The 20,765-nt window shown below is 37.5% G+C and overlaps 1 protein-coding gene across 3 annotated transcripts in view; it reads right to left on the bottom strand.

Moving 5' to 3' along the window:
- The window catches only part of TBC1D32 (TBC1 domain family member 32), a gene marked incomplete at both ends in the record, with an annotated part of 169,720 nt that overhangs the window by 24,580 nt on the left and 124,375 nt on the right, over window positions 1-20,765 (bottom strand). For all 3 annotated transcript variants that reach the window (XM_084228396.1, XM_084228397.1, XM_084228395.1), the window contains 2 exons: window positions 202-329; window positions 1,817-1,886. In XM_084228396.1, the coding sequence (XP_084084522.1) occupies window positions 202-329; window positions 1,817-1,886 (198 nt within the window). The remainder of the gene's footprint in view (window positions 1-201; window positions 330-1,816; window positions 1,887-20,765) is intronic.

Below are 20,765 nucleotides of genomic sequence, written 5' to 3'. Positions count from 1 at the left end.
TCACATGTCCAGTGGAGACCAATGGTATTAGCAACTAATAGGTCTTGTGTGAATAAATAAAAAACAATACGATACTATAAATATGTATCATGACACATCACTACTATAGGTTATAAAGTATTATTTTACTTATACATGTTAGTACCCTACCAAAGAATTATGAAAAACACAATTAAGAAAGTTCAACTACTGCAAATGCACTCAAAAGGATATGAAGAGAAGATTTTACAGGATTTTGCTGTTGTTTCAGGAATCGCTCACAGTGTTTTAAAACCAAGGTAAGGTCATTTTCTGCACCATCTTTTAATAGGTTGAGGAACTTGCCATAACTACATTAAAAGCCCACAAAACATACAAAATGAAAAATGTCAGGCCGTGCATAGCAAATTCATTTGTTGAAATCTATCAAAATATATTCCTCTTGAGAACTCAAGGTTTTAAATTTTCAAATTTCCACTTTCAAAATACCTTGCTATATAAGGCACTTAGGAAATATTAACATTCAATACATGTTCCTGATAATTCTGATATATTTGGATTAGCAGTATTCACCTGGTAAATACTGGTAATTTTAAAAGAAATTAAATAGTAACAAGAGAACTAAATGTAGATACCTTGTAGCAGAAGTAAATATTTTTTCCTGAAAATCTAAAACATGGAATTTGACAGGTTAGATTGACAGAACATTAAGTCTAGAAACAATTTTGCAGTTCATCTGGTCCATTGATTCTAAAAGGGGATTGTACTTACCCAGGGACCACTTCGAAATTTATGGGGATGGTTTTGATTATCTTAGTGACTAGAGGGCACTACTGGTACTTGGTGAGGGGAAGGAGGTTAGATATGGGACATTCCTGCACAGTAACAACTTGCAAATGCCCTGCCTGTTCCTTACATGGATAAAAAAGGCCATTTATAATTATCTAAAATTAATTCTGTTTTATGTAATATCAAAAAATGTTTTTCCTATATTTCTTAAACACTGAATACATGCTCTATGTGATGAAAGTGAGCAAGTTAGAACAAAATAATGATATGAATATACAAAAATAATCATTTTAACATATTTAACATGTAACTTTCTTAACTTGATTCTGAAGATGACCCATTGAAGCAGAATGTGATTGTCAAGCTCTCCGTTTAGTAACAAGAAAAGAGTGGGGAAGGGATACTCAAGGACTTGGTACTTCGGTCTTAGTTTGCCATTTTGCTTGCTATTTCTCTTGAAACTTACAATTTACTAAAATTTCAAACTACAATAATTGGTTTATTAATTTTAACTTCTGCTACTATCCTAAAGTACTTTTGTGCTCTTCACCGTAGTGTGACAACTGAAACTATTCATATTTTTAAAATGGTATTTGTATTTTTAGACTACCACCTCACTCTTATCTTGCTATTAAATGGAGATGTGACCAACATGCTGATTTTTACAATGCCATTTTTGCAACAACAAAAAAAACACAACAAGGGCATCCCCTGGTGGCACAGCGGTTGAGCGCTGGGCTGTGAGGCTGCCCGCAGCCTCTGCAGTGCAGGTTCATTCCCTGGCCGCCCGCGAGGGTCCCACCAAAAAAAAAAAAAAAAAAAAAACACAACCAAACAAATTGAAATGATAATGAATAGTAACTGAGTTACACACAGAGGTAATTTAATCATGTACTGGTATCTTCAAAAATAAAGTTATTATTTTCTGAATAATAAACCCTGCATTTAAAGTATATAAAATTGTTGGTTGTTAAGTTCTATTAAGCACATATGAAGTAGATAAAACAAACTCTAGAAATGCACAAGGGAGATATTTCATATAATATACCTGACAGTCATTTTAATGCCAAGCTGCTGCACAGATGAAAGACTTTCATTCTTCACATTTGCATCAGTAGCTAAAAAACAATAGAAAACTGGGTTATAAAAATGTATAAAAGTCTGCATAATAATCACATTTTAATTGAAAATTGATGAAAGCAATATTTTTACATATTTTAATGTGAATTTTGAAAACACTGATGAATTTGTTCTTTTAAGAGCTGCCAATTACATTTTCAAAAATTAAGAAACTTTTTACAAATAACTTCTTCCCTATTAGAAACATTTAAAAGCATATTAAATATAAAACAACTAATCATAGTTGCAAAGCAATCTATTTTTACTTAGTTCTCAGAATGCCAAAGCTATTAACCTAAAAATGGCCTAGAAGGTCTAGAATACTTTCATCAAGCAAGGCCCATAAATTATTTTGTATTATATGTGTGTGAGTGGCTTTTCATTCCTTCTTTAGATTCCCTGTTCAAATCTTTAAGAAGTAATCAGTATTCTATTTATGATGCATAACAATATATGAGGATAAAGTGAAAGGGTTTCTTCCTACAGCTGGATTTTATTTTTGAGAAGCAGGAACTGTAATCACCTATCAAAATTGAAGAAGGGGTTGTACACTACAGAGGATACAGGAGAAATTCAAAGTGTAAATTAGTCCCTCAGAACAAAGGATAGTAAGCTAATAGTAAATACTCAAAAGCATCACTAGATACCACTGACGGTCTGGGTGAAACTCAAATTTTAACAAGTTGCAGCACATACTTTTGTGTGCATGTGCACACGCACATGCACACGCACACGCACACATGCACACACACACACTGTTGCTCATTTCAGGAACTGTCCAGTTACATAACTATCTAGTGGTACAGAGACCAAAAGCTACATTTTCTAAATTGTGTATCAGCTACTCCCCCCTACCCCAATAAACAGAGGTTTCTCTCAAACTATTAATATAATCTACTTAACTCCTGAACTCATTCATGTCTTTCCATAAATGCTCTCTGATAAAGTGTGTGGAGCACTATGCTCAAAGCTATGGGGGATAAAAGATATATCATACAGCATGCCCTAAAAGAACTTTCCATGTAGAGTCAGAGATAAAATTTGTATATAGATAACTGATAAAGATGTTTCAAAGCATTAAGTGAAATAAGAATTACACAGTTACATAAATCCATAAATTCGGGAAAAGTGGCATTTAAACTGAAAGTTAAAATATAGGTAGACTTTAAATCTTTAGAGATAGGGAAGAACAAATTAAACATCAGTCTTTACCAAGCATTTACTCTTGGACCAGCAATAATTTATCTTATGCTCATAGAGTTAAGGTAAGCAACTGGTTCTAGTTTGCTGAGGATTTCCATGGCTTTAGAACTAAAATCTCACATCCAAGTAACCTCTCATAGTTCCACTCAAACTGAAGTGGAGGCCACCCTACCTATAATTTTTAAATTTTCTTAAAGAAAACATTAAGTGCTCAGTTAATTTTTTTAAAGATTTATTTATTTGTGCATACAAGAGCTGGGGTACAGGCCAGATGTGTGGGGAGTGAGAGGATTCAACAGAGATAGAGTGGGGAGCAGAACAGGCAGATATACTGAAATATACTCTGGAGGGGAGCAGCAGGCGAAACAGCAGAGGTCTGCTGCCCCATGTGGGTTAGCTCCCTGGCCAGGGATCAAACTCGTGCTGCAGTGGCTGCCTATAGCTTCATGGCGCTGAGATTTAACCATGTGCCCCACCAGGGAGGCCCCTCAGTTAATTTTTTGATAAACTATATGAGTTTTATTTAGGACAGAATGCAATTTTAGCAGTATTGTTACATTTCCCCTATAATAAGAGCAGTTATGCTATAGTATATATGGTTTAGAAGTCCATGGTATTTATGATCCTTGTTGTGATAATAAATGTATATTCTATTCCTTGAGAGAAGGAGACCAGTTCTGGGTTTCTAGTAACAGGTTTAACAATGGAGACGATTCATTTTCTTTTCCAGATTTTTCAAACTGGAGTGAAGATAGATTCCCCGCCCCCCTATTAATCAGGGAGCTATGAAGTGTCCTAGGTCTCCAATAGAAAGGGAGGAATCCAAAGTCAAGGCAGCCAGGGGAAGAGACAAAGAAATGAGATAGATTACTATGGACAGCTTAATACCATTTATATAAACCAATGATTATGACTCTTTTATTGCTAAGACAAAATTTGACTTGGGTTTACAACACTTGGTACCACAAACATAAATCACAAATTAATCTCATGCTCACAAAATTAGTCAATTTAAGAAATATTAATCATCATTCATATCTTACCATAATTTCAAGTACTAAGAACATTTAAAAATTTAAGCAATAATTTATTTTTTAAAAATTGTTATTTTATATATTTTTTACATAATTTTTCATTTTTGCACAATGTATGCATTTTCATTGTCCCCATATAATTCCCACCACCCTTGTTTTGATCCTACTCCCTTCTCTTCCCCCCAAGCCCCGTGCCCCATAGGGTGTCCTGGTTTATAGTTGCTTGTTGATTTTGATTTTTACTTTATTATAATTAGTCTTTTTCCTGGTCCCTTATTTAGGTTTTCTAAATTCCTCCTAGGAGTGAGACCATCCGATATTTTTCTTTTTCTTTCTGGCTTATTTCACTGAGCATGATCCCTTCCAGCTCCATTCATGTTGCTGCAAATTGAGTTTATCTTTAAAAAAAAAAAGATTTATTTATTTATGCATACAAGAGCTGGAGTACAGGCCAGAGATGCAGGGAGTGAGAGGACTCACCAGAGACAGAGTAGGGAACAGAACAGGCAGACTGACTGAAATACACTGTTGAGGAGAGCAGCGGGTGTGACAGGAGAGGTCTGCTGCACCATGTGGGTTGCTCCCTGGTTGGCTGGGGATCGAACTCATATTATAGAGGCTGTGGATTACGTCATAGTGCAGCGCTTAACCCTTTGCACTAACTGGGAGGCCCTGCATGAGTTTATATTTTTTGATTGCTGAGTAATATACCGTTGTGTATATGTACCACATCTTCTTGATCCAGTCATCTATTTTTGGGCATTTGGGTTGTTTCCATAGCTTACCTATTGTAAATAGTGCTGCTATAAACATAGGGGTGCAGGTGCTCTTTTGAATTAATCTTTCTCTGTCCTTTGGGTAAATACCTAGGGGTGGAATAGCTCGAAAGTTCCATCTTTAGCAGGTTGAGGAATCTCCACACAGCTCTCCATAGTGGTTGGACCAGTTTGCACTCCCACCAGCAGTGCAGGAAAGTTCCTTTTTCTCCACATCCTCATCAACATTTGTTGTTGCTAGTGTTTTTAATACGCGCCATTCTCACTGGTGTAAGATGGTATCTCATTGTAGTTTTGATTTGCATTTCCCCGACTACAAGTGATGCTGAATATTTTTTCATATGCCTGTTGGCCATTTGCATTTCCTCTTTGGAGAAGCTTCTTTTTAGCTCTTCTGCCCATTTTTTGACTGGGTTGTTTGTTTTTATTGAGTCTCTTCAGCTCTTTGTAGATTTTTGTGCTCAGTCCTTTATCATTAGTGTTGTGTGCAAAAATTTTCTCCCAATTGGTGGGGTGTCTCTTTGTTTTGGTTACTGTCCATTTTGCTGTACAGAAACTCTTTAATTTGATGTAGTCCCAGCTGTTTATCATTGCCTTCACTATCACTGCTTTGGGTGATGTGTCTTTAAAGATGTTACTGAAGTGTATGTCATGCAGTGTTTTGCCTATATTTCCTTCTATTTATTTGGTGGTTTCAGGCCTTATGTCTAGTTCTTTAGTCCATTTTGAGTTGTTTTTTTGTGCATGGTCTAAGGTAGTAGGCAAGCTTCATTCTTTTGCATGTAGCAACCCAGTTTTCCTAGCACCATTTATTGAACAAACTCTTTGCTCAATTGCATATTCTTTGCTCCTTTATCAAAGATTAGTTGACCGTAAATCTGTGGGTTTATTTCTGTTTTTTTCTATTCAGTTCTATTGGTCCGTGTGTCTGTTCTTGTTTCAGTACCATGCAGTTTTTTTTTTTTTTTTATAAATTTTATTGTTATATTCCCCATACAATTGCAGCCCCCCATTCTGACCCCAATCCCTCCCCTCCCGCCCCCGCCCCCCTAAAAGTGTCTCTGGTTCATAGTTTTTTGTTGATTTTGATTTTCACTTTCTTATAGTTATTCATTTTCCTGGTCCCTTATTTAAGTTTTCTAGATTCCTGCTATGAGTGAGACCATCCGGTATTTTTCTTTTTCTTTTTGGCTTATTTCGCTGAGCATGATCCCTTCCAGCGCCATCCATGTTGCAGCAAATTGCATGTGTTTATCTTTTTTGAATGCTGAGTAATATTCCATGGTATATATGTACCACATCTTCTTGATCCAGTCATCTATTTTTGGGCATTTGGGTTGTTTCCAAAGCTTAGCTATTGTAAACAGTGCTGCTATAAACATAGGGGTGCAGGTGTTCTTTGGAATTGATGTTTCTGTGTCCTTTGGGTAAATACCTAGGAGTGGAATTGCTGGGTCATATGGAAGCTCTATGTTTAGTAGGTCCAGAAATCTCCACACAGCTTTCCACAGTGGTTGGACCAGTTTGCACTCCCACCAACAGTGCAGAAGAGTTCCTTTTTCTCCACACCCTCGCCAACATTTGTTGTTGCTAGTTTTTTTAATATGTGCCATTCTCACTGGTGTAAGATGGTATCTCATGGTAGTTTTGATTTGCATTTCCCTGATGACAAGTGATGTTGAACATTTTTTCATATGCCTGTTGGCCATTTGCATTTCCTCTTCAGAGAAGTTTCTTTTAAGCTCTTCTGCCCATTTTTTGACTGGATTATTTTCTTTGTTGTTGTTGAGACTCATCAGCTCTTTGCAGATTTTTGTGATCAGTCCTTTATCATTAGTGTTGGGTGCAAAAATGTTCTCCCAGTTGGTGGGGTTTCTCTTTGTTTTTGTTATTGTCTCTTTTGCTGTGCAAAAGCTCTTTAATTTGATATAGTCCCAGCTGTTTATCTTTGCCTTCACTATCACTGCTTTGGGTGATGTGTCTGTAAAGATGTCTTTGATGTGCAAATCACGTAGTGTTTCGCCTATATTTCCTTCGATATATTTTATGGTTTCAGGTCTTATGTCTAGTTCTTTAATCCATTTTGAGTTGATTTTTGTGTATGGTGTGAGGTGGTGGTCAAGCTTCATTCTTTTGCATGTAGCGACCCAGTTTTCCCAGCACCATTTATTGAACAAACTTTCTTTGCTCCAATGCATAGTCTTTGCTCCTTTGTCAAAGATTAGTTGACCATAAACCTGTGGGTTTATTTCTGGATTTTCTATTCGATTCCATTGGTCTGTATGTCTATTCTTGTTCCAATACCATGCGGTTTTGATGATTATGGCTTTGTAGTATAGTTTGAAGTCTGGGAGTCTGATGCCTCCATTCCCTTCTTTTTTTTTCAGGAGAGCTTTGGCTATTCGGGGTTTTTTGTGATTCCATATGAATTTCATCAATAATTGTTCTATTTCTTTGAAGAATGACATTGAAATTTTGATTGGAATAGCATTGAATCTGTATATTGCTTTTGGAAGGATGGCCATTTTAATAATGTTTATTCTTCCAATCCATGAGCAGGGGATGTCTCTCCATTTCTTTGTGTCTTCTTCTATTTCTTTTAACAGTGTTTTATAGTTTTCTTTGTATAGGTCCTTTACCTCTTTTGTTAGATTTATTCCCAAATATTTGATTTTTTTTGTTTCAATAACAAAAGGGATGGTCTTTTTGATTTCTTCTTCTTCAGATTTATTGTTTGTGTATAGGAAGGCTACTGACTTTTGCGTGTTGATTTTGTATCCTGCCACTTTACTGAACTGATTGATGAGTTGAATTAGCTTTTCTGTGGAGTTTTTGGGGTTCTCTATGTATAATATCATATCGTCTGCAAATAGTGATAGTTTGACTTCTTCTTTTCCTATTTGGATTCCTTGGATGTCTTTCTCTTGTCTTATTGCCCTGGCTAGGACTTCCAGTATTATATTGAAAAGCAATGGTGAGAGTGGACATCCTTGTCTTGTTCCAGATCTTAATGGAATTGCTTTCAGCTTTTCACCATTGAGAATGATACTGGCTGTTGGCTTGTCATAGATGGCCTTTATGATGTTGAGGTATGTTCCTTGTATCCCAAGAATTTCAAGGGCTTTTATCATGAATGGGTGTTGCACTTTGTCAAAAGCTTTCTCAGCATCTATTGATATTATCATATGGTTTTTATATTTCTTTTTGTTGATGTGTTGGATAACGTTGATTGATTTTCGGATGTTAAACCATCCTTGTGCCCCTGGAATGAATCCAACTTGGTCGTGGTGAATTATCTTATGGATACATTGTTGGATTCTGATAGCTAAAATTTTATTGAGGATTTTTGCATCAGTGTTCATTAGGGAGATTGGCCTGTAGTTTTCCTTTTTTGTGTTGTCCTTGTTCGGTTTTGGTATTAGTGTAATGTTGGCTTCATAGAACGTGTTTGGTATTGTCCCTTCCTTCTCAATTTTTTGGAAGAGTTTGTGAAGGATAGGCACTAATTCGTCTCTGAATGTTTGGTAGAATTCATTTGTAAATCCATCAGGTCCTGGGCTTTTGTTTTTGGGGAGGTTTTTGATTACCATTTCAATTTCGCTAATTGTAATTGGTCTGTTTAGGTGTTCTATTTCTTCTTTATCTAGCTTTGGGTGATTGTAGAGTTGTAGGAATTTGTCCATCTCCTCTAGATTGTTAAACTTGTTTCCATATAACTGTTCATAGTAGTTACTGATTATTCTTTTGATTTCTGCTGTGTCCGTTGTGATTTCTCCTCTTTCATTGATGATCCTGTTTATTTGTGTTTTCTCCCTTTTTTCCTTTGTGAGCCTGGCTAGGGGTTTGTCTATTTTATTGATTTTTTCAAAGAACCAGCTCTTGGTTTCATTGATCTTTTGGATTGTTTTTTTAGTTTCAATTTCATTTATTTCTGCTTTGGTTTTTATTATTTCTTTTCTTCTACTGGTTTTGGGGTTTTCTTGTTGTTCTTTTTCTAGATCTTTGAGCTTCGAGATTAGGTTCTTTGCGTTCTTTCTTGTTTCTTGATGTGAGCTTCTATTGCTATATATTTGCCTCTTATTACTGCTTTTGCTGCATCCCATACATTTAGGATATTGGTGTCCTCCTTGTCGTTCAATTCAAAAAATTTTTTAATTTCTTCTTTGATCTCCTCATTAGTCCAATGGTCTTCCAGTAGTGTGGTTTTTAATCTCCATGAGGTAGGAAAGTTCCTTGCCTTCTTTTTATGGTTTATTTCTAGTTTGATGCCTTCATGGTCAGAAAAGATGGTTGATATGATTTCAATCTTGGTATATCTGTTGATGTTTGTCTTGTGCCCCAGTATGTGATCGATCCTGGAGAATGATCCGTGTGCGCTTGAGAAAAATGTGTACTCCATTTTTTTGGGGTTTAGTGTTCTATAGATGTCTGTTAAGCCCAATTGCTCTAGGTCTTTATTTAGAGCTTTGGTTTCTTTACTTATTTTTTGTCTTGTTGATCTATCCATTGTTGATAGTGGTGTGTTGAAGTCTCCCACTACGTATGTGTTTTCTCTGATGTCTGTTTTCAGAGAGGACAACAGTTGTCTGATATATTTTGGTGCTCCTTCGTTTGGTGAGTATATGTTAATGAGTGTTATTTCTTCTTGAAGTATTGTCCCCTTGATCATAATGTAGTGACCATTGGGGTCTCTTTTTATCTTTTTGAGTTTGAAATCTGTTTTATCTGATATAAGTATAGCTGTTCCTGCTTTCTTTTTTGGTCCATTTGCTTGTAGGATTGTTTTCCATCCTTTAACTTTGAGCCTATTTTTATCTTTTGTAGCTAAATGTGTTTCCTGGAGACAGCAAAAGGTTGGGTTTTGTTTCTTAATCCAGGCTGCAACTCTGTGTCTTTTTATTGAAGAGTTTAGTCCATTTACATTTAGAGTTAATATTGATATGTTAACATCTGTATTTGCCATTGTGTTTGTCTTTCCTTTGATTTTATTTATTTATTCTTTTAATAACTTTTTTTTTTTTTGGCCTTCTTTCATTGTTATTCGTCGCTCTGAGGTTCTGCCTTTAGGACTCCTTGTAGTATTTTTTGGAGTGGGGGTTTAGTTGCAATGAAATTCCGGAGTTTCTGTTTGTCTGGGAAGGTCCATATTCTTTCTTCAAAGAGGAAGGAGAGCTTTGCGGGATAGAGTATTCTTGGTTGGCATCTGTTTTCTTGGAGTCTGTTGACTATGTCCCTCCACTCTCTCCTTGCCCGTAGTGTTTCTTCGGAGAAGTCTGATGTCAGCCTGATTGGTTTTCCTTTGAATGTTATCTGTTTCTTCCCTCTTGCCAGCTTCATTATTTTTTCCTTGTCCTGGATTCTTGGGAGCTTTACTATTATGTGTCTTGCTGTATTTTTCCTTTCGTCGTGGAAGTTTGGTGTTCTTCTTGCTTCTTGTATATCAATTTTCAGCTCCTTCTCCACATTTGGGAAGTTCTCTTCAATTATCTCTTTGAATATTTTCTCTGTTCCTACATCTCTCTCCTCTCCTTCTGGTATTCCTATAACTCTTATATTTCCTTTCCTCATGGAGTCAGATAGTTCCCGAAGTCTTTCTTCGTTCTTTTTCCTTCGTACTTCTCTTTCCTTTTCTGTTTTGGTTCTTTTTATTTCTGTGTCTTCAAGATTACTTATTCGTTCTTCCATTTCATCTATTCTGCTTTCATTGCTTTTCCCAGAATTCTTTAGTTCTTCCATTAATTCTTTGATCTCCTGCATTTCTTTTACTTCCCTCTTTAGGGACTCAATTTCTTTCTTCTGACCATTGTTTTCCCTCTCTAGGGACTCAATTGCATTCTTCTGATTGTTGATTATTTTTCCCTTATCATTGTTTTCCTTTATGACTTCTGTCAGTTTTTTAATCACGGCAATTTTAAATTCTCTTTCTGGAAGGCTCAGAAATTCTTCCAAGTTATTGTCGTTGCAATCTGGGGGCTGGCTTTCTTTTTGTGGTGTGCTTTTTCTCTGGAGAGTTGCTAGGTTGCGTGTGGTTCTTCTCCTCCCTACTGTCTGTTTTCTAATTTGCCGTATGCGTTGGGACACTGTGTTGTTGGGACTTGCCGGCATCTTGGGTGGGCTTCTCTGTTCCCCTCTGGTTCTTCCAGGAGTCATCTGTCAGTTTCAAGCAGCCTTTACTGGAGAAAGGTCCCTGTTCTAAAATGCCGATGTGGGGACACACTCCCCTGTGCGCCTGGTCTGCCCCGGCGGTGGGTTCCTGCTCCCCTCTGGGCTTGGACTGCAGGCCAGAGGGGGTCTGGCGTGGGCGAACTTCCCCCGCTCACCTCTGGCTCCTGAGGAAGCCTTCTGCAGGTAGTCTTTACTGAAGAAATGTCCCTGTTCTAAAATGGTGATGTGGGACACACTCCCTGCGCTTCTGGTCTCAGGCACTCTCTTCTGCGCGCCTGGTCTGCCCCGGCTGTGGGTGCTCGCTCTCCCTGTGGGCTCAGACTACTTGTTCAGAAGGGGCCCGGTGTGGGCTAACTCCCCAGCTGGCCACTAGCTCCTTCAGTAGCCTGTGCTGGGGTCAAGTCGCTAGGTGGCGCCAGAGATCTCTCCTAGAGCCCTTGGGGAGCTGATTTTCCACCCCGTGGGACAGGGAGCAGAGCGGGGATGGTAGGGTACACCTCAACGGCTTTGGGGTGCTGTGTCTGCCTTGTGCCCCACCGTCGTGGGGAACCCACGCCCCTAATTTCGTGCCCCGGGTCTCAGTTCCAAAGCCCTCAGTTCCAGGACGCGGGCTGTAGCCCAGATCAGTGGCGCGGGAATGGCGCCTTTTGAATCCCGCTCCCCTGCCTGGGCGCCTTGTTCCTGCTCACTCAGGGAGGGCCTCCGCCCGGGTCTCAGTTCCAAAGCCCTCAGTTCCAGGACGCGGGCTGTAGCCCAGATCAGTGGCGCGGGAATGGCGCCTTTTGAATCCCGCTCCCCTGCCTGGGCGCCTTGTTCCTGCTCACTCAGGGAGGGCCTCCGCCGTCTCCCGGCAAGCCTAGGTCGCAGGCGCAGGGACCTGGGCAGCTGCAATCCGAGCGCCGCTTTCGCGCAACCTTACCGGGCGGCCGGGGCTGTGTGCTGGTGCTGGTCTCCTCCTGGTGGGCGGGGCGCTCTTTAATGGCGCGTGGAGCTCACCTCTGCGGTGGATCCTGCAGGGTTCGCCTCAGCTCCCGTTCACGGGGTGTGGTGGCAGAAATAGTTCCTTTCCACTCACAGTCCCGCTTGCTGCATCCGTTTTTCTTGTTGGGCGTTTTGGTTTGTTGTTTCCCTTGTCTCTGCCGGTCGGAGAGTGCCGCCTCTGTGGGCGGGGGAGGGGAGCAGGGTTCTGCGCTTCCCTCCCTTCTCCTCCTCTTTTATGGCAACTTTCTTCTTCGGGCAGTTTGCTGGAGTCGTCCGTTTATCTTCCGTGTCCCAGTTCTCACTGGGACCTGCCTCTTTTCCTCCCTATTAACTTTTTTTAATGGGAGATCTTACTCGCAGCGTCTCCTCGCCGCCATGTTCACCATGCAGTTTTGATTATTATACCTTTACAGAAAAGCATGAAGTGTGTGTGTGATGTCTCCATTCCCTTTTTTTCTCCATTCCCTTTTTTTTTTTTTTTTTTTTTCAGGAAAGCTTTGGCTATTCAGAGTTTTTGGTGGCTCCATATGAATTTCATCAGTATTTATTCTATTTCTGTGAAGAATGTCATTGAAATTTTTATTGGAATAGCATTGAATCTGTGAATTTCTTTTGGTAGGATGGCCATTTTGATGTTAATTATTCCAATCCATGAACGGGGTATGTCTTTCCATTTCTTTGTATCTTCTTCTATTTCTTTTAACAGTGTTTTAGAGTTTTCTTTGTATAAGTCCTTTACCTCTTTTGTTAGGTTTATCCCAATTATTTGATTTTTTTTGTTTCAATAATAAAAGGGATTTTTTAAAATTTCTTCTTTAGAGTTATTGTTTGGATATAGGAAGGCTACTGATTTCCGCATATTGGTTTTGTATCCTGCTACTTGACTAAACTGATTGATGAGTTTGATTAGTTTTTCTATTGCATTTCTCTCTATATATTATCATATCATCTGTAAATAGTGATAGTTTGACTTCTTCCTTCCCTATTTGGATTCCTTGTATGTCTTTCTCTTGTCTTACTGCTCTGGCTAGGACTTCCAGTATTATATTGAAAAGCAACAGTGAGAGTGGACATCCGTGTCTTGATTCAAATCTTAATGAAAATGCTTTCAACTTTTCACCATTGAGAATGATATTGGCTATGGGATTGTCATATATGGCCTTTATGATGTTGAGGTATGTTCCTTGTATCCTGAGAATTTCAAGGGCCTTTATCATAAATGGGTATTGTACTTTGTTGAAAGCTTTCTCAGCACTATTGATGTTATCGTATGGTTTTTATGTTTCTTTTTGTTGATGTGTTGGATTATATTCATTGATTTTCGGATGTTGGACCTTCCTTGTGCCCCAGAAATAAACCCTACTTGGTCGTGGTGAATTATCTTATGGATATATTGTCAGATTCTGTTAGCTAAAATTCTATTGAGGATTTTTATATCAGTGTTCATTAGAGAGATTGGCCTGTAGTTTTCTTTTTTGTGTTATCCTTGTTTAGTTTTGGTATTAGTATAATGTTGGCTTCATAGAACATGTTAAGCATTATCCCTTCCTTCTCAATTTTTTGGAAGAGTTTGTGAAGGATAGGCACTAATTCGTTTTTGAACGTTTGGTAGAATTCATTTGTAAATCCATCAGGTCCTGGGCTTTTGTTTTTGGGAAGGTTTTTGATTACCATTTCAATTTCGCTGCTTGTAATTGGTCTGTTTAGGTGTTCTATTTCTTCTTTATCTAGCTTTGGGTGATTGTAAAGTTGTAGGAATTTGTCCATCTCTTCTAGATTGTTGAGCTTATTTACATATAACTGTTCATAGTCCTTTCTGATTATTCTTTTGATTTCTGCTGTGCCGGTTGTGATTTCTCCTCTTTCATTTGTGATCCTATTTATTTGTTCTTTCTCCCATTTTTCCTTTGTGAGCCTGGCAAGAGATTTGTCTATTTTATTTATTTTTTTGAAGAAACAACTTTTGGTTTCATTGATCTTTTGGATTTTTTTTTTTTTTTTTAGTTTTGATTTCATTTATTTCTGCTTTTTTATTATATCCTTTCTTCTACTGGTTTTAGGGGTTTTTTGTTGTTCTTTTTCTAGTTCTTTGCGATGTGAGATTAGGTTGTTTCTTTTGAGTTCTTTTTGTTTCTTGATATGAGCCTGTATTACTATATATTTTCCTCTTATTACTGCTTTTGCTGCATCCCATACATTCTGGAAAGTGGTACTCCCTTGTCATTCAACTTGAAGTATTTTTTTTTTCTAATTTCTTCTTTGATCTCCTCGTTAGTCCAGTGGTCTTCCAGCAGTGTGGGTTTCAATCTCCATGAGGTGGGAGGGTTCCTTGTCTTCTTTTTATGGTTTATTTCTAGTTTGATGCCTTCATGGTCAGAGAAGACAGATGGTATGATTTCAATCTCAGTGTATCTGTTGATGTTTGTCTTGTGTCCCAGTATGTGATCGATCCTGGAGAATGATCTATGTGCACTTGAGAAAAATGTGTACTCAGATTTTTTGGAGTTCAGTGTTCTATATATGTCTGTTAAGCCCATGAGGTCTAGATCCTTATATAGAGCTTTAGTGTCCTTACTTATTATTTTTTTTTGTGGGACCCTTGCCGGTGGCCAGGGATCAAACTGGCGCTGCAGAGGCTGCTCTGCAGCTCAACCACTGTGCCACCAGGAGAGGCCCCTTACTTATTTTTTGTCTCATTGATCTATCCATTATTGATAGTGGTGTGTTAAAGTCTCCTACTACATATGTATTTTCTCTGATGTCTGTTTTCAGAGATAATAATAACTGTCTGATATATTTTGCTGCTCCTTCATTTGGCGAGTATACGTTAATGAGTGTTATGTCTTCTTGAAGTATTGTCCCCTTGATCATAATGTAGTGACTGTCTGGATCTCTTTTTACCTTTTTGAGTTTGAAATCTGTTTTATCTGATATAAGTATAGCTGTTCCTGCCTTCTTTTTTGGTCCATTTGCTTGTAGGATTGTTTTCCATCCTTTAACTTTCAGACTATTTTATCTTTTGTATTTAAATGTGTTTCCTAGAGGCAGCAAAGGTAGGGTTTTGTTTCTTAATCCAGCCTGTAACTCTATCTTTTTATTGATGAGTTTAGTCCGTTTTACAGAGTTACTACTGATACAGTAGTGTCTGTATTTGCCATTTTGTTTGTCTTTTCTGTGGTTTTATTTTTTTTCTTGTTTCATTCATATTCATCCCTTTGTTGGTTCTGGCTTTAGGACTCCTTGCCGTATTTTTTGGAGTGAGGGTTTAGTTGTAATGAAATTCTGGAGTTTCTGTTTGTCTGGGAAGGTCCTTATTTTTTCTTCATAGAGGAAGGAAAGCTTTGCAGGATAAAGTATTCTTGGTTGGCATTTGTTGTCTTGGAGTTTGTTGACTATGTGCCTCCACTCTCTCCTTGCCCATAACGTTTCTTTGTAGAAATCTGATGTCAGCCTGATTGGTTTTCCTTTGTATGTTACCTGTTTCTTCCCTCTTGTCAGCTTCATTATTTTTTCCTTGTCTTGGATTCTTGGGAGCTTTACTATAATGTGCCTTGCCATATTTTTCCTTTCATCATGGAAGTTTGGTGTTCTTCTTGCTTCTTGTATGTCCATTTTCTGCTCCTTCTTCATGCTTGGGAAGTTCTCTTCGATTATCTCCTTGAATATTTTCTCTGTTCCTATGTCTCTCTCCTCACCTTCTGGGTTTCCTATAACTCTTATATTTCCTTTCCTCATGAAGTTTGATAATTCCCAAAGTCTTTCTTCATTCTTTTTCCTTCGTATTTCTCTTTCTTTTTCTGTTTTTGTTCTTTTTATTTCTGTGTCTTCGAGAATACTTATTCGTTCTTCCATTTCATCTATTCTGCTTTTACTGCTTTCCCCAGAGGTCTTTAGCTACTCCATTAATCCTTTGATATTTTGAATTTCTTTCACTTTCCTCTTTAGGGGCTCAATTTCATTCTTCTGATTGTTGATTATTTTTCCCTAATCATTGTTTTCCTTTATGACTTCTTTCAGTTTTTTAATCATGGCAATTCTAAATTCTCTATCTGGAAGGCTCAGAAGTTCTTCCAAGTCACTATTGTTGCAATCTGGTGGGTGATTTTCTTTCTGTGGTGTGTCTTTTCCCTGAGGACTTGCTTGGTTGCTTGTAGTTTTTCTTCTCCCTGCTGCTTGTTTTTTAATTTGTCCTATTCATTGGGACACTGTGTCGTTGGTACTGGCTTCAATCTCTTTGGTGTGCTCCTTCTGAGATGACAAAAACTAGTGGCCCAATCAAGTCCAATACTGTTATGCCCCAGTGGAGGGGCCTGGCTTGTGTGGGATTTCAGCTCACCTCTGACTGTGGGGTTGGCCTTTTCTCAGTTCCACACAGCTTTGGTGAGGTCTGGAGGCAGAGCTCATTCTCTTAAATATGGCACATCTGGAGGCACTTCCCTGTGCCCTTGAACTGCCCTGGTGGTGGCTGGGTCCCCCTCTGGGCTCCAACTAGCAGCCAGTGGCAGGGCCTGGCTTATGTGGGATTTCAGCTCATCTCTGACTGTGGGGTCAGCCCTTTCTTAGTTCCACACAGCTTTGGTGAGGTCTGGAGGCAGAGCTTCCTGTCTTAAATATGGCACATCTCTAAGCAACAATTTAAACACAACTTCAACAATACCCCATACAGAATAATCAGATTAAATTCATGTGGATAATGACATAAAGCTCTTTTTGCTCAGTACCTGATTCAGTAATTAAATCTGCTGCTGGTGATCCTATACTTGATTAATTATAGTTTAATATTCATTAATATGTAGATAGTGTGCTTGCAATTATACTAATTATTCTCTTCTGAAAAGTATTAAACAGATACCTTAACAGTAGTGGAGTGCTGAGAATGGGCATTTTCAACGTCAGGTATTATCTAGGTCAGGATGGTTTCTACAAGAAGATGCTGACTTCCAGATCAGTGAAAAATGCAATAAAGTTAAGGTTCAAGGTGAGTAATGTCTGCATGTTTGTGTGTGTTTGTGTGTAAACACACATCTTTTTTGATCCACTCATCTGTTTTGAGGCACTTAGCTTGTTTTCATACTTAGGCTACTGTATGTAGTGTTACAAAGAACATGAGAATGCAGGTTTCATTTTGAAATAGTGTTTTTAAATTTTTCAGGTAAATACTTAAGAGTGGAATTAGTGGGTCTATGGCAGAACCATTTTTATGTTTTGAGACACCTCCATACTGCTTTCCATAAGGACTAGACCAGTCTGCACTCCTTCCAGCAATTCAGGAGGGTTCTTTGCCAGTGCTTGTTGTTTCCTAGGGTCTTTTCCATATGGGCCATTCTCATAAGTGGGAGGTGGTATCTCTGTGATCTCTACTTACATTTTCCTGATAAGTGATGATAAACATTTTTCATGTGTGGTCTGAATATCTTCTTTGAAAAAGTGTCTGTTTACTTCTGTCCATGTTTTTATTTCTGTGATTATAACTCCTACTTTGTAATTGCATTTAGCTCAGGTTGTATGTAACAAAATATTATTTCACTTAACTTTTTTGTTTGTCAAGTTGTCAAACAGCATATCAAGCACAAGCTAAAAATCTCACCTTTAACATATACCCTTAAAACATTTTCTGAGTCTTTCCTCTTTCTGGAAACTCTTCATTTCTTATTTTTTTTAATTTCCTGCAGGATTTTATTCAGACTGGCAATAAGTAATTATTGACATATGCACAACAACTTGTGGTGTACCTAAGTGCTTAATAAGCATTGAGTCAAAGAACAAGTAGCTGAGTGAATAAAATAATAAACTACCATCCAATGAACAACAACAAAAGAAACTGTGCTTTACATGTCAAACCAGAAGACGGTGATGAAAATAGATACAGGCTTAAAATATTCTCTGTAGACTGAAGTCAATAGAAAATAAAAATCACTCCCTAGTCACTGTGAAAAGCATAAGGAAATAGATTGTTTTAAAAAAGATCAACCAAGCAATGACACTTGTAGCATCATACTTACTCTGTTTACTTAACAATACTACATTCAAACTCAGCATTAATATTAATTGTTCAAAATAACCAATCATTTTGATTATAAATATAATTATCTCAAAATAAAATGAATTGAAAAATTTACTTATTATTTACTGAAACCACTCACCTCTGGTAATGCATTCTGTTCTATTTTTGGTTTGCAAACTAACACCGAGAGCAGTGGTAGAAGAAATTAAATCTACTCTGCCTGGCACTTGACTGATGGTGTGGAAAAAAATAAATTTTTAGAAGAGTAAAGAATTTCTTCACTGAAGGACAAATCCATGGTTGGAAAAGCAGTTACTGCATGGCTGTTTACTGACTCTTCTGAAACCCTGCTGTATCTGTCCTTACCAGGGAACTCTTGGTGGCCGGCCCCGCCAAATCAACTGGTTAATATGGATCTTCCCACCTCCTGCCTTCTCTGTGAGTCTGCAGGTTCTGTTGCTTCTTTTTTAACATGCATTTAACACCTATCCATTTTATTAAATTTTGCTGCCATAAAATTCAATTCCTTGTGACCAAGCAACTCTAAGATGCTCATCCTCCTAATAGGTATAATCAGTGTTATTTGGGGAAAAAAGCATTACTCTTTCCTTGTCTTTGATTATACAATTACCCTTGCTCGGGAGACTCTTTTCCTCTCCTATTTCTTTCAGCTGTAATAGCCCAGGAGGCAGCACAAGTGTCACTCCTCCTGCTCTATTATTGCTTCCTCCTTGTCTTTCTCAATGGCACTAGTCAATACTGATCACTCTTCCTACTGAACACCTGCGACACTCAAACAAACTCCTTCATTTGACAATGAGCCAATTCAAATAGCATACTTAATTAAGGCCCTAGCATATTTTTGGAGACAAGGAAAACCAACTGAAAATTGTCAGATTCCCTTCATTTCTTTTACTTTCTAACTATATGCTGCATTAACTTAATTCATCATTTTAGGTGTATGTCCTATTTCCCTCAAGGATGGACCACACCTTGATTATTGGGCATACTCATAAATATGCTCTATAAATCTCTGATAGAAAGCAGCATATTTTCTGAATCACCAAAAAAGGTATAGATGCCATTTAACCGTACATATTACATTCAAAAGTATCTTGACGGTCCAGTAGCAAAACAATGCAAAAATTTCTGATTCTCTTCCCAACTCCTTGATTTATAACATAAAGAGCAAAGGGGTAAGATATTTACTACTCTGAAAGGACTACATCATTTATCATTTCAAAGAAACAATTACAGTGGGGAAAAAAACCAAGTCGTTCCAGGGATTTGAGTTGACAGAAGTTAATATCTGTTAAAATTTGTAAAGATACCTGTATGAATTTTCAAATTTCAAATGAGCAGAACCTTAGCTGTTTGTTCTCTTCTCTTTCTTTAAGGGGATAAACAGCCAAACTAATTTGATTTTTCCAGATTTGCGAATTTTATAATGAATTGAAATCCTGAGGGTGCTAACAACAGATGGATGATTGTGTTATTCTAATTTCAGCTACCTTAGGGTTTAGCAAGCTGTCATTTTTAAAAAGACAATCAATTTCTCATTTCAAGAAACATGAAAAAACATTAAATATATCTATTCAGCATTTGCTTTGAAACATCTTTTATAGCAAAACATGGTTTTATTTATTTAAAGTAAATAGAGTGAAATTTTATAATAGCAAGACATTGTTCCACCAGCCAAAAAATAAATGATAAAAGATGAGGATATCTAAAGTTATGAGAAGAAAACAAAACTAGCAACAAGCTTACCATATTATAATAATAAATATTAAACAATCAATCAACAGGAAGTCACTTTATTTTCAGCTGTACTCTAAAACTCCAGCAAAGATAGTTGTTCAGCTGGAACCTTTAAAGAATTTAAATTCACATTCAGGGTTTATCTGACTCGATAATATATTCAACAAAGCCAACATCTGAGATCTCATTCAGCATAATTTAGAAAGAGAAGAGGGCATTAAATGCATGTATTCTAAGCAATCAGTCTTGTTGAGTATTTAAATAATCTATATGACATAATGTTAATTTTAGGTTATATACAGAAAATACAACCCAAAAGAACAATGTGCCAAAGAGCTGCAGAAATTGGAGATTTCTATAACAAAGACTGGAGAAATACACACTCCACACTCTAACCATAATCTCCATGATTTCTTTTCTTACTCAGAGACATGTTCATTAACCCCTATATGTTTTTCATACATGTATTTCTGGTTCATTCATAAAACTATACTTTTCTTCACAAATTCTTTTCTTGAAAATTCTTTTTACAATTTCTGTTTTCCTACCTCTGAGAACAGTTACCTGATTTTAAATGTAATGATTATGCCTCCTACAACAGTAGTTCTAGGGGTGGATGATGATAACACATAAGAAGTGTCTCATATATGAACACACAAAATTGCCCAGAGGTATCAATTACCTTACCTACCTTCTGCTGATCTTAGCACTGTTTAAGACTGTAATTCTCACCCATTCCCTGATGAGTATTTTCCATTTATCACCATACTATTTGACATACTGACATACTTGTATTTATTTACTGTTTTTCTTCCTACCAAAAGGTATACTCCACAAAGGTAATGTGTTTTTTCCCCCATTTTTATTTACTGCTGTATCTCCATGCTTAAAAAAGTTCTATTACAGAGATCTACTTTTGAATAAATGAATGTGGAGGGGGAGAAAAAAGTTGGTAGT

Source organism: Talpa europaea (genome assembly GCF_964194135.1).
Source record: "Talpa europaea genome assembly, chromosome: 2".
Lineage (NCBI taxonomy): Eukaryota > Metazoa > Chordata > Mammalia > Eulipotyphla > Talpidae > Talpa > Talpa europaea.
The sequence above is the reverse complement of the archived record's forward strand: the minus strand, read 5'-3'. Positions and strand labels throughout refer to the sequence as shown.